The following is a 12449-nucleotide window of genomic DNA, read 5'->3' as shown; positions in this document are numbered from 1 at the left end:
GAAAAGAAAACTCTGTCAGGCAGCACTTTTCTTTGATATTTGTGTTTTTCTCCTTAAATTTAATGTACATAACTATTTTTGAAAAAAGCGTGTGCTGCCATAAAATGCTGGTGGTAATATTAGGAAACAGTTTGGTGCTTTTAAAAATTGAGTTTTTAAAGGTGAGAAAGACTTGCTCCAAAGAAAAACTTTCCTCGAACTCTTTTTAAGATTCTAAGAATGGGGAAAAAGAACATCTAACTCTATTAATGGAGTGTGTCCATTACTTTAGTGCATCTGTCACATTCTTTTAATTCTTCAGAGATCTAGCTGCAAATCTAAGCAGTGGAATATACGTTGCTTAGCCGAGTTAACTGGTTGTGTTGGTTTTCAAACTTGTATAGAAATGAGCGCACAGTTCAAGTTTTTCGGCTATTAATACACTTTTCCCTTAGAATTAGAAATATAGTTCATATTTTAGCAGAATTTTTGTAGTTGTGTATTAAAGCAACTTTGTAAAAAAGTATCTAAACTTACTGACCTTTTGGGCAAATATTCAATTTTAAAGCCTTTGTAAAAGAATCTGGAAGAAATTTTGTTTTTCCTAGGTGGAATATGTTAGAACTTTTTGTCTGGGTGAATACACACACACACACACACACACACACACACACACACACACACACACGCAGCAGAAAAGTAATCATAACTGAATGAAGCCCAACCTGTTAAATATATATGAGTCGGAAGTGAATTGGTTATTATTACCTGTAGAACCTATCACATGATGAGCTGTTATGGATACTCTTTTATTTTAAAGACAGACAGTAGTTACTTGTAAGCCTTCTGCATTAGTGATTAATTTTGAACTATTTATAAATTAGGGTAAATAATATTTAAGATTATAATTTTTGGCTTGGGGGCTATGAGGAATAAATGAAAGTTGTATGGAGTAGTATGAGATTTATAGTTAGGCAACCTAGTTGGGAGCACCGATTTTGTTAATTGCCTATGTGACCTTAGGTAAGTCATTTTAACCTTTTGAGACTTTAGTTTCCTTATCTCAAAAGTAAGAAGATTGAACTAAATGACCTATAATATCTCACTCAAAATTATTATCTTGTCACATTTCCCCCTTGGAATTTTTAAAAGACCATTCTAGATGAGTCTTTAAGGCTCGTTCTCCCAAATAGGGTAAAATTTTTAGTTTATCTACTGATTTGTGTTAGGCATGGAATGTTATGTTTTGTTATAGTAACATAATGATGTAAAAACTTTTAATATTTTCTCCATTACATACTTGGATATTGTGTAGTAGTGTATATGCTTATCGTTAGTGTAATGGGGAAAATATATTTTAAAAATGTCCATTTTTTTTATGTTTTTTTTAAAGATTTTATTCCAGATAGAACTTTTTCGGGGGGGGGGGGTTTAGACGGGGAAAGGCAGGGCAATTGGGGTTAAGTGACTTGCCCAAGGTCACACAGCTAGTAAGTGTGTCAAGTGTCTGAGGTCACATTTGAACTCAGGTCCTCCCAACTCCAGGGCCGGTGCTCTACTCACTGTGCCGCCTAGCTGCCCCATAAACGTCCATATTCTTTAACTGCAAAAGTCCAATTATTCATACGTTTAACAAAGGAACCTATATTCTGTTGGAATGTGAGATACCACAAATCTGGAGGAAAGTTTTGGATATATAATGGGTGAGGGCCTGGAATCTTAGTGAGGTGAAACTTGCCTTAAAAAATGGACATGGTAGGTTTCCATTTCTGCCTCCTTTCATTCAGAAAATATTTGTTGAACGTAAAGTATATCCACAGCCTGGTGAGTTTGCAAAGATGTTTATGACACTTTGTCCAAAAGGAGTTTATAGTCTAGTAGCCCACTTGTTAACCTATTTTTCCCCCACACTATATAAAACATTCATTTATAACTATGAATTTGGATCAGATAATGGGTTGCATATATCCAGAGGGGAAGAACATAACCTGTCTGATTCAGAGTTGGAGATACATATCTACCTTTGGGTGGGGAAAGGTTGAGATGTTTTGGGGCAAAACCTATTGTGTATTATTTGATCATTGGATAGATTTAGCGCTAGAAATGATCTTAAATATCATCTGTCCAATCTTCTCATTTTACAGATGAGAAAACAACTCCGGGAAGGTTTAGTAACTTGCCCATAGTTAAACAGGTATTTTCACTGGTTTTAGTCCCCTAAGCCAAGGATATTCTCCTTTCTCATCTTTGCCTCCTGGCTTTCTTCAAGTCTCAACTAAAATCCCAGCTTTTACAAAGCCTTTTGCCATCCCCTTTAATACTAGTTCATTTTTTTCAGTGTCTCTCCAATTAAACTGAACTTTGGAGCAGGTATTGTTTTTTGCCTTTATATTCTCAGAGATTAGGACAGTGCTTGACATGTAGTAGGCAATTGATAAATATTTATTGATTGACAGTGACAGATAGTAAGTGATAAAAATGGTTTTTAAGCCCAGTTTCTCTCAAGTCTAAATCCATTGTGCTTTCTCTTCATGGCTGCCTCATATTTTCCTTATACTCTTTTTAAAGGGATCATATATATACAGACCTGGGACAGATGAGAATACAAGTCCAGAGAAGTTAAATGATCTGTCTGTCCAAGGTCATAGAGATAGTTGAAAAGTTAGGATTCTAACTCCATATCTAGAACTCTTTCTTCTGTACCACACTTTCTTTTTTCCTTTTCTTTTTTGGATGAATTATTTTTAGTATCTGAGGTATTTTATTTTATCAAGCATCTACTCTCTGGAAACCTGAAGAGAAAAAAAAATTAGGAAAGTTTGTCAGAGCTGAAGATAAAATCCTGCAAGTTAAAGTAGAAGCAGGGTCTCTAATAAAAAAGATGACCATAAGGCCAGTTGTAAAGACTGCTGAAGAATATAGTGGGTAGGAACAGGTTATTGAATTCTGTTGCATAGATTTACAGGCTACCTGTGCCTTTTAGGTCTTTTTTCAGATGTCTCATCTCAGCTCTTTAGTACTAAACTGTTTCTTTAGAGTCCATTGTAAAATTGGAGAAAATGTGGTATGATGATGGCGCTCCTTTCTGCATGTTGAGCTATCATGTAGTATGGATGAATCAGTTCATTTCAGTAGATTATGCATTTCAGCAGGAAATGTGGCATTTCATTATTTTAAGCCACATTACTGGTTCAAAAGTGATTGAAAAGCAATAGATAATTATTCTTAGGAATTCTTTGTAAACCCCTGCAAACTCCCCTCCCTCTTTTTTTTTTTTTTGGTGGCATATATTCAGCGTGAGATTCATTTTCCCCTTTCTGAGATGCATCCACATCACAAGAACTTTAGCTTCTTGGATTTTGGAGGGAAGGGCTGACAAATAGGAAGGAGAAGGATATTTTTCTTTCCTTCTTGGGAAGTGGTAATTGTGAGCAAGGGCCTGTTCCAATTTTGGGTATTAATGGGAGCTCTGCTTATTAAACATTTGATTCTCTTTTAAGTGCTTAATTTCAAATTAGAACCTGGGGTGGGGTGGAATTACATTCAATGGTTTTTAAAACCATGAGGAAATAACTGGTTACTACAGAATAGAAAACTTCCTAACCCTTCTAAAGTGGGTTGTATATTCCCTTGCCCATTTTCAATTATACTCTTGTCTTGTGAGCAGAGAAAACTTACCCCTTTGCATTTAGTTGTAACAAGATGAATTCTTGTATGTATTCTAAATTTTTATTTTTAAGTATGGGCTTACACCAAAGCCTTCTCTGTTTTCTTCCCCTTTCCAGCACCACTGGAAGGAGATTGATTTTTGGTCTTCGGTTGTTCTCCACTGCCCTTTTTTCTGTTGCTTCTTCCTAGAAATAACTGGCATTGTTGGTTTTGTTTTTTTTTTTTTTCACTCTGTAGGCTGTAGTATGTAGCATCCATGAAATCTGCATTTTTCTCTACTACAATCGCTCTTTTCCTCCCCCAGCCCCTGTAAGGAAAGGTGGTCATTTCACAGTGTTGGTTACCATTTTGCCTAGTCATTGCCCATCCAAAGGGTTTTTTTCCTTTTACTGGCCTACACAGGAGATTACCTCCTAGGCAAAGTCTTTATGGGCTCACATTATAATGAGAAACCTGTCGCAAACATTAATGGAAGAAATCTCAATTCCTTCCATTCATTGGGCCTATGGCATTTCACTCTTTTACTCAGAAAATGAGTTATAAAGGATTTTAGATGTCATTTAGACCTAAACCTTGATTTTTAGAGATGAGAAAAAGAAATAACTTAGAGAGAGCAGAAGTCATTTGAGGCCAAGAGATTAACTTTATCCTCATTTCACATGGTTTGGTTTTCCTTTTTCTTGTGGCTGGGCCAGCATAATTCTCCTGTTGTCTAGCTATATTTAACTGAAATTCTACCTGTACTGCTACTGTATAGCTAGTGACCGAGCTAGATTTCACTTTGTATATTGCCAACATGGTATGTAGACTTCTTTTTTTTTTTATATTTCCATAAAATTATAAAGCCAATGGGATGGCAATTGAGTTTAACAATTTAATGAATATTTATGGAATGTCTTAAGTGTTCAATATTGTACTAAGCACTCTTTGTTAGTGTAAGAGGGACCTGTAAAAACAAATTTTGTAATAGTTATAGAGTTCTTCAAATTCTTTCTGCCCCATTGTGATTATTGTTGGTTTAGGGAAGATAAAATATCTAACCAAAATTACTTTGATAAAACCTGGGTATTTTTCTGGTCACTTTTAAAAGATGGCCTTCTTCCTAGAATCTGCAATTATTATATTCCTAGCTAAAGTCCATTTGTAATTGAGGTTTTTAAAATTTTTCCTTTTGAGGTGCTTTATCAGGAATATCTTATGGGGGGATAGAACCTTTTTTTTCTCTTGAGTTTCTGCTGTTATTCTTATTTAGTACTTTTAGAAATAATCATCACATTAGCTATGGGCAGTGGTTATTTTCCATAATGGGTTCTAAAAGGCAAATGAATAATCTGAAGGAGGAAATGAGTTCTTAAGGAATAAAAATTTTGTTGTTCATTTATATCTGCTTAGTAAGGAAACATGCAAATTCATGGAATTATGTTTATGGAATGTTTTACAAAATAAAGCATCAACATCAACACCTTTAGTGTTATTTTAATAATCATGAATAGCTTATTTTCATTACTTTCATTTAGTAAAGGTTTGTTATTCAGAAAAACTCAGGGAAACCCAGTAATAACTGTTACTTCATATGATAAGAATTTTAGGCATGGAAAAATATGCTTATGTGGTTACTGGAATTAAGAGGAAAGGGCCTCAAGTAGTCAGGGCATTTTTGTGCAATAGAAGCTCTGAGCATATTCATGGATATTTAAGACTTTCTATCCTATGTTGATATTCTGTAATTATTCTTAGGTTAAAGCAAAGCTCAAGTAAAAAATATACTTTAAATATGACAGTCACCACTTTCCCTGTATTTTTAAGTTTGCTTTGTGAGCAACTTCTTATGCCAATTTTCTTGCTATGGAAGCAGATCCGTCCGTGTTATTCTATAGTTTAGTTGTAACTGCGTACATAGGCCCTTACAGTCTTTTGTTTTCTGTTGGTGTTCTATGTACCATCATGCTTTTTATTTATACATACATTCTGTGAAGCCAAAGAGTTATTCAGCATAAATGCATAATGACAAATGAAATCTGGTCACTTTAAAAAAAAAAAGAAAAACTTTTTTTTTTTTTTTGTAAAATGGGTTAAAAAAAAACTTGAATGACTACTTTATTTTTGTTAACTTGATTTTTTCTACCATAGGTCTCAACAAATGGCAGCATATTACATCAGACAGTGACGAGTCCTGCTGCTCCCTTACAGTGTCTGACAGACCACTGTGGATTCAGATTGGGAGCATTGAAGTTAACAGTGAAACGGGCAGGTCTGTCTGTTTTAAGCCCTGCCCCAAAGTGAAGGGGGGCATCATGTCATCGCTTAATCATTCCCCAAATAGTCTAGGTTAGAGTTGATGAATTCATCAGTTATTTTTCTTGTTTTCATTGACGTTGGTACCTGTGTACCTCATGTAGATTTCAGGCTGTAATTAAAGTTTACTTGATGATACCTGCCCTTCTCAGAGAGTAAGGCTGGAGTCTTCATGTGTGTACTTTTGAAGATCTGGACCTATTTCTTTTTCAATTGGTATGCAGGGCCATATATTGTATAATTATAACTAGTAACGATGGAGTCCTAGTCAAGTGGTGGTTTTTAAATATTTTCAATGGCCGTTTTCTTTTTTATTTGAATTTGATATTGTTTGCTTGGATTATTTCTTATTGTACACATTCTTGGTCAATTTATCTTTGAAAGTCTACATAAAAGGAATAGAAACTGAGGGTGGCAAAGGGTAATGCCAAAATGCTGTTGTAATCTAGTTCCTTAAATTTTATTATATTAAATGAGACACCTGATAAAATCCTGAGAAGGTTTAGTGCGAAGGGAGTAGTTCTTATTCTGTTAGACTGATTTTGGGCTCTTGCTTTGGTAGGAAAGGGATTTGGATTTAATTGTTGCCTTTAGATTTGGATATGTTTTGTACATTTGCTTATTTTCTGGAATTTTTGAGAATCTATTTGAGTATCATTGTTGCATTGGAAGTGTAGAAGCATATTGGCTCTAATTGTAAGCAGATGATTGAATTGGAACATTCTAAATCAAGTGTGATCAAAAGCTTTGGACATTCTGGACTTTTACCCATATAAGGTGGCTGGCTACCTGTTAGGTGATTTGTTGTGGTCTAGAATGGACAAGTTTGTTTAGTTGCCCCTAAATAGTATTAACTGCATGAATCTTTTACATCTTTGCTTGCTTCCTTCAACTGAATTTGAAACCAAATGGTTCATAATATTGGAAGAAGACAGACACTGAGATTCACAAGGGAAGAACCTGCGAATGCACAACTGGATGCAATTTTTAAGCAAAATTGGGGGCACCATTAAGAATGGGGGACCAGAAATCACTAGCTTTCTGGATGTAATCCTGACTTGCTAATGTGATTTCAGGCGAGACATTTAACCTCATTGTGCTCTTTTCTCATTTGTAAAAAATAAATAATAGTTTTCAAAGCCTCTGAGGCATTTGAACCTAAGGTCTATATGAATAAAAAGGCTTTAGAATTATAATTATAACAATGAAGCATCTAAATTCATAAAGTTGTGACTTATATGAGTGCCAAAGGACAAAAACCTTTTGAACTGTCCAACTGATACATTCACTGCATTCAGGAGCAGTGACTTGTAATAGGCTGAATTTAGCTTCCAGAAATAATATTCCAACTAGCTAAGAAGTTGTCCTTTTGAGTGGACTTGATGTGTTGGTTAAACTTGAACCCAAATATCTTCATAGTATTTGAAGTATTTCTGGCAGAAACATGTCTCATTGGTTGAGCAAAAAACTGATGCAGGGTATTATAATATAATATTTCTCTCACATTAGTTTTATTTTTTACAGGCCTTGAGCCAGCAAGTGGATGAAGCAAAAGGCCTCTGTTGCGCGTTAGCAGTAACACCAAGCAATCTGGCAAATAGTAGAAATGATAAATCAGTTTTGAAATTTTTGATATATAATATCGTGGGGGTGTTTGTTTTTTAAATTCTGTGCATGATGTCTAGTTTATTCTTAGGCAATGGTAAATGTCATTTAATTTTGTTAGAAAATATGCCTCACAAAAATTTCTTTCTTTCTCGTGGACCATCAGTTTTGGAGTTCAGCTTTGTGTGGATCATCGTATCTTGGAAGGGGTAATGATACAGCAATAATTTCCTTAAATATCTGATTTCTTGTGTTACTGTCTTGACTTCAGTCTTCATTCTTCTAAATTACGTAATGAGAATCATTCAGTGACCACAATGGTTTTTTTGGGATTATATAAATACCCATGCTGTATTTTTTTTCCCATGGGGATGGGGTGGAATACAGATAACTTTTAGGCATCCTAGTGAGGTCTATGAGAAAGTTACTTCTGATAAGGGGTGGTTCACCACATCAAAATCAAATTTATCTTTTGTGTAAAGTATACATGTGCTTATGCTTTCTGCTGTTGTGTTTGTTATAGGCAAATGTTCTCTATTTTAGAGGATATCTTTGCTTGGACAAAATGCTTACAAATTAATGAAGATGCAAATACAGTAGCTAAAGAAAATTAGCTTGCTTTCTAGATATACCTATGTACTCTCAGTCTTGGCATTAGAAGATAATGTTATTAGATGGTGATGCTTCTGTGTATGTTTCTGTCTGTTGCAAGAGATTGATAAAGCAACCAGCCATCCTTTCTCCTCATCACATGCACATGGACCCTTTAATTTACAGCTCATTTCAAAGGCTTTTGCCACTTGTTTGTGGCTCTGCTTTTAAGATTTGTGGCTAGTCTTTTTTTAAAATAAAAAATTCAATGAATATCACTATCCAATAAACGTGTATTAAGTGCCAATTGTTGCTGCAATGTAGGGTTGGTGTGTTGCTTTTGCTTCCCAGAAGTACCAAATAGTTGAGTAGTTCTACTGTATTTAACAGCTTTTGTATCTTGGGGAGTGTGTGTGTATGTGTGTGTGTGTGTGTGTGTGTATGTGTGTGTGTGTGTATGTGTGTGTATACACACGTACACAAATACATTTTAAAAGATAAATGTTGGTAAAATATATATGTATAAGTAGGTACACATATATATTTATGTGAAATAGATGCTCAGACTTTCAGGTCCTGTTTATAGTAATTTTATGCATAAAGATAGGATGAATTCCTTTTTAAATAACATTTTAAAGAGTATTTGAACAAAATTTTTTTAAATCAAGTTTTTAATGATAGCTAATAATAGTCACTTTTAATAGGTAAAGATTCATGTAACAAATACTTTAATATAGGAAACTAGAATATTTGTTGACTAAATGTTGACATAAATTGACATTAAAAAGTTACTTCAGGAACAAATATTGTAGTTTTTTGGTTAGATGCACATTAGCAAAATGATACTTCATGGTTCAGCTTGAATATTTGTTCTTTGTTGATATCTTTTGTTCACAGTACCAATAATATATGTTCTTTTTATCAATTGTGTTATGAGTTTAATGTAAAAACTAAAGACCTGAAGTTTTAACTGAGCACACTCACTTACTGATTTTATAAACCAGATGACAATAAAATGGGTTGTTGGAGTAAAAATAGAGTTAAATCTTGAATGACATAGCACTTTGTTTTTATGTAAGTTTATAATTATGCCTAACAACTTTTTTTTCTTTTTACTGTATTTCAGCACAAAGACATTAGCAGCAGGCTGGTTTCCTGGAACTCACTACACTGCCACATGAGAACACCGGCTCTTCAGGACTGAAAGAAACTAGAGAGACTGATTTCTTTTTTCCTTTTTCAAATCTTCAACAAGGAGTAATGTGAAGAGCCGTGACTAAAACAGATCCAACGTACCTGGAAGGGTTACATGTAAATTGTAAATTGTTTCTATATTAAACTGAAGAAATGGTATTAGGGAAATATTTGATAAAACTTTTTGCAATAAATAATGCATGAGATGAGGAGGAAAATGATGTGAAGTGCACACGCAAGAACTCACTTGAATTTTAAATCTGAAGAATAACTGACAAAACTTCTTTTGATTGTGAAGTTCTTATCAATCCATTTAGACATAAATCCCTGAAGATCAAGACATGGGATGATGGCAGGAACTGTTAGACTTTTGTTTTTCATTTTCAACCTTCTTTGATTTTGTTACATTTTGTGTTTCTTCCAATGCTTATGTTAGTCAGTGCAGATATGAGCAAATGGTGCTTCTAAAACTACTTGAAGCTGTAAGTCGGTTTAGCCAAGACCAAGGTTTCCTAGTAGAGAGATAATGAACAACTTTGCATCTCCTGGGAATTTTTTTCCCCCTAAAGCAGGGATGTAGCATTCTAAATAGAAAGGTTTGCTTGTTAAGAAATATTAAAATTTATTTATTTACCACCAGTATTTAACATTTTGTGCACCTTTTAACAATTAAATACCTTTTTTCTCCAAACTAGGAATAGGAGTAAGGAGGTGGCTTTTTCTCACTGGTGAGAATTAGTATTTGGGAATGAAAATGTGTACAGGATTAACTTCTGTTTCTATGGAGGGATTTGATGATTTTCTTTCCTTGATGATGGTTCTACCTAGTTTGGAAAATCAAGTTACTTTTTCTAGGTTTTGGAGAAGACATCTGGAAAGAACTCCTTTTGGGAATGTCTATCCAGTCTAAATGCAAGAAAAATTCCTACTTAACATCAGTAGGAGTTAAGCCTGGTGGAAGACTGCAGGAATGGACCCATAGAGATGGCTTCAAACCTTTCATGCATGGAGCATGAATCCCTAATAATAGTGACCATAATTATTTGCCTTTTTTTTTGTAGGTATGTAGATGGAAATCCATTTCCTTCTCCCCTCCCCCTTTTTGTTGAACAAGAAAAGCATATTATACTATGAGAATAACCAGATGGACCTATTAGAGGTACTAAATTTCTAAAGCAATTTTATATTTAATGGTGCCATACTTTATAATAAACGTGAAATTTTTTAGTGGTGATATCAAATTATTTTTAAAACCAGAAAGAGAATCTGTAGCACCTACTTATATGCACATACACATATATAAATATATATATATATATTTAAAACCCACCTCATTTAAAACAACATATCAGATAATTGAGCAGTTAGCTCACATTACTTAATTTTTCATAATCCAGTGTAAATTCGGAAATTGGTTCTTTCGGTCCACGTGGCATCTCCTTTAATAATGCCCAGGTGCTCAGGATGAATATTGTAAGGTTCTGGGTGAGTTCTTCAGCATTTATTTTTGCATCTCAAGGGAGGTATATCCAACTTTTTGCTTCTGGAAAGCTTAGAGATTATAAAACAAAGTTAAATTTTGAGGTTTTGCCATAGTCCTGGCCTCCTGGATATTTTCTCATATTACAAAAGTATCCATTTTGACATAATGGAAGGTAAGCTCAGGGTCTGGAACAGCAGAGATGTTACATATTACAACTGAAGTGCCCTGGCTAAGTACATGAACATTTTAGGAAAATAACCCTGCAGTGCACTTTCCTACCTGCTTAACTCCAGTCGGTCTTGTTCTCTCACCAGCACTAACCAATAGCACCTACTACTGGGGCTCCGTCTGACACCTGCAGTTCTTTACACAGGCAGAACTCTTATGGACTTGATGGAGTTTGACTTGTATGGAGACTGCAAAATCATGGTATCTAAGGGAGAATGAGGATTCTTTATTAGGGGGTTGGGTGGGGGAAATGAACAAATAGTAAAGTAAAAAGAAACTGACAAATTAGATAATAAACATTCACAAGTTTTTCTAATGATCAGTTACTGAAGTTGTTTTACTGCAAACCGGATTTTCATTTTTTTCTTTAAAAATGAAATCGTGATATTTAAAATGTAGATGTACTGTATTGTTTTTTGCTTTCTTTGCTTTAGTTGCTTAATATTTAAGCTCTGCTTCATGCTAACTTTTATCTGTATCTTAAATGGTCACATACCTATTTCATTTTAGACTTGAATGGAAAACATGCATCACCTCTCAAATTTGCTCAGAGTTTAATGTTAAAGAATGTCATGTAACAATTATTCCAATAAAGTCTTGGATTTTTTATATTTAAAATATTAAAATTAATGGTTTTTAAAATTTCCTTCTTTTTTTTTAAAAGTTGATTTTAACTATACATCATCTGAAGTACATTCAAGTATGAAACAATCTTGAGATTGATCTTTTAGGATTTGAATGCTAGAAATACACATTGTAACTACCTACAGACAGTTCTGGCTTTATGTAAAGTTGCATTATGCAAATTTGACTTCACATAAAGAATTCTGAAAGAAATCCACATTCCAAAAAAATACCCAAGATAACTTTATTATGCAGTACTGTGCTCACTGTCTGTTCCTGTCCCTTGACACTCCCCCCCCCCCCCAAAAAAAAACCAAAAAACCAAACAAACTTAAAAATCCTTTGAAAATCTCCAAGTGAAAGCAGAATGGGCATCTGGAAGGTTTGGCTTAAGACCTGCAGCCTGAGAGGGGAGACCTTTGCTCTACTCTGTCCACCCTCCTAAGTGTCCTGCCTTCTCTCTTTACTGAGGGTGCTGTGCTCAGGTACCCATGTGTCTGGCCCTGGGCCCAGTGTTTGCCTGTCCCCTCTTGTCTGTCCATGTCCAAGTCCCATGTGTCAGCCCATGTTCTTTGTCTTGGTTTTGGCCAGACCCTACCAGGTGACTTGCTCCAGTTCTGCCTACCCACCTATTCCCTTCCTCCACCAAGTCCAGGAACCATGTGCAAGCCCCCTTACTGCCTTGCTCCCTCCCCCAGTCTGAGGGCAGATTTGTATTACATTATATGTAGGTCGGTCCACTATGTAAAGTAAGAACTATCTATGACATTAAAGCACTACA

The 12449-nt window shown here is 34.8% G+C and overlaps 1 protein-coding gene across 4 annotated transcripts in view; it reads left to right on the top strand.

The window, feature by feature from the left end:
* PWWP2A (PWWP domain containing 2A) overlaps positions 1–11662 on the top strand; it is a 35449-nt gene extending 23787 nt beyond the window's left edge. The window contains exons 3-5 of one of the 4 annotated variants that reach the window (XM_036750919.1): positions 5779–5899; positions 7715–7757; positions 9266–11662. In XM_036750919.1, the coding sequence (XP_036606814.1) occupies positions 5779–5899; positions 7715–7757; positions 9266–9343 (242 nt within the window). In that variant the 3' untranslated portion in view covers positions 9344–11662. Of the gene's footprint in view, positions 1–5778; positions 5904–7714; positions 7758–9265 lie in introns of all 4 variants that reach the window. The other 3 variants (XM_036750921.1, XM_036750920.1, XM_036750922.1) reach the window with 3 other exon arrangements.
* Positions 11663–12449: the final 787 nt, after the last annotated feature.

The sequence above is a fragment of the Trichosurus vulpecula genome, chromosome 3 (genome assembly GCF_011100635.1).
Source record: "Trichosurus vulpecula isolate mTriVul1 chromosome 3, mTriVul1.pri, whole genome shotgun sequence".
In the NCBI taxonomy this organism is placed as follows: Eukaryota; Metazoa; Chordata; class Mammalia; order Diprotodontia; family Phalangeridae; genus Trichosurus; species Trichosurus vulpecula.
Note: the sequence above shows the minus strand (reverse complement) of the source record. Positions and strands in the feature narration are given on the sequence as shown.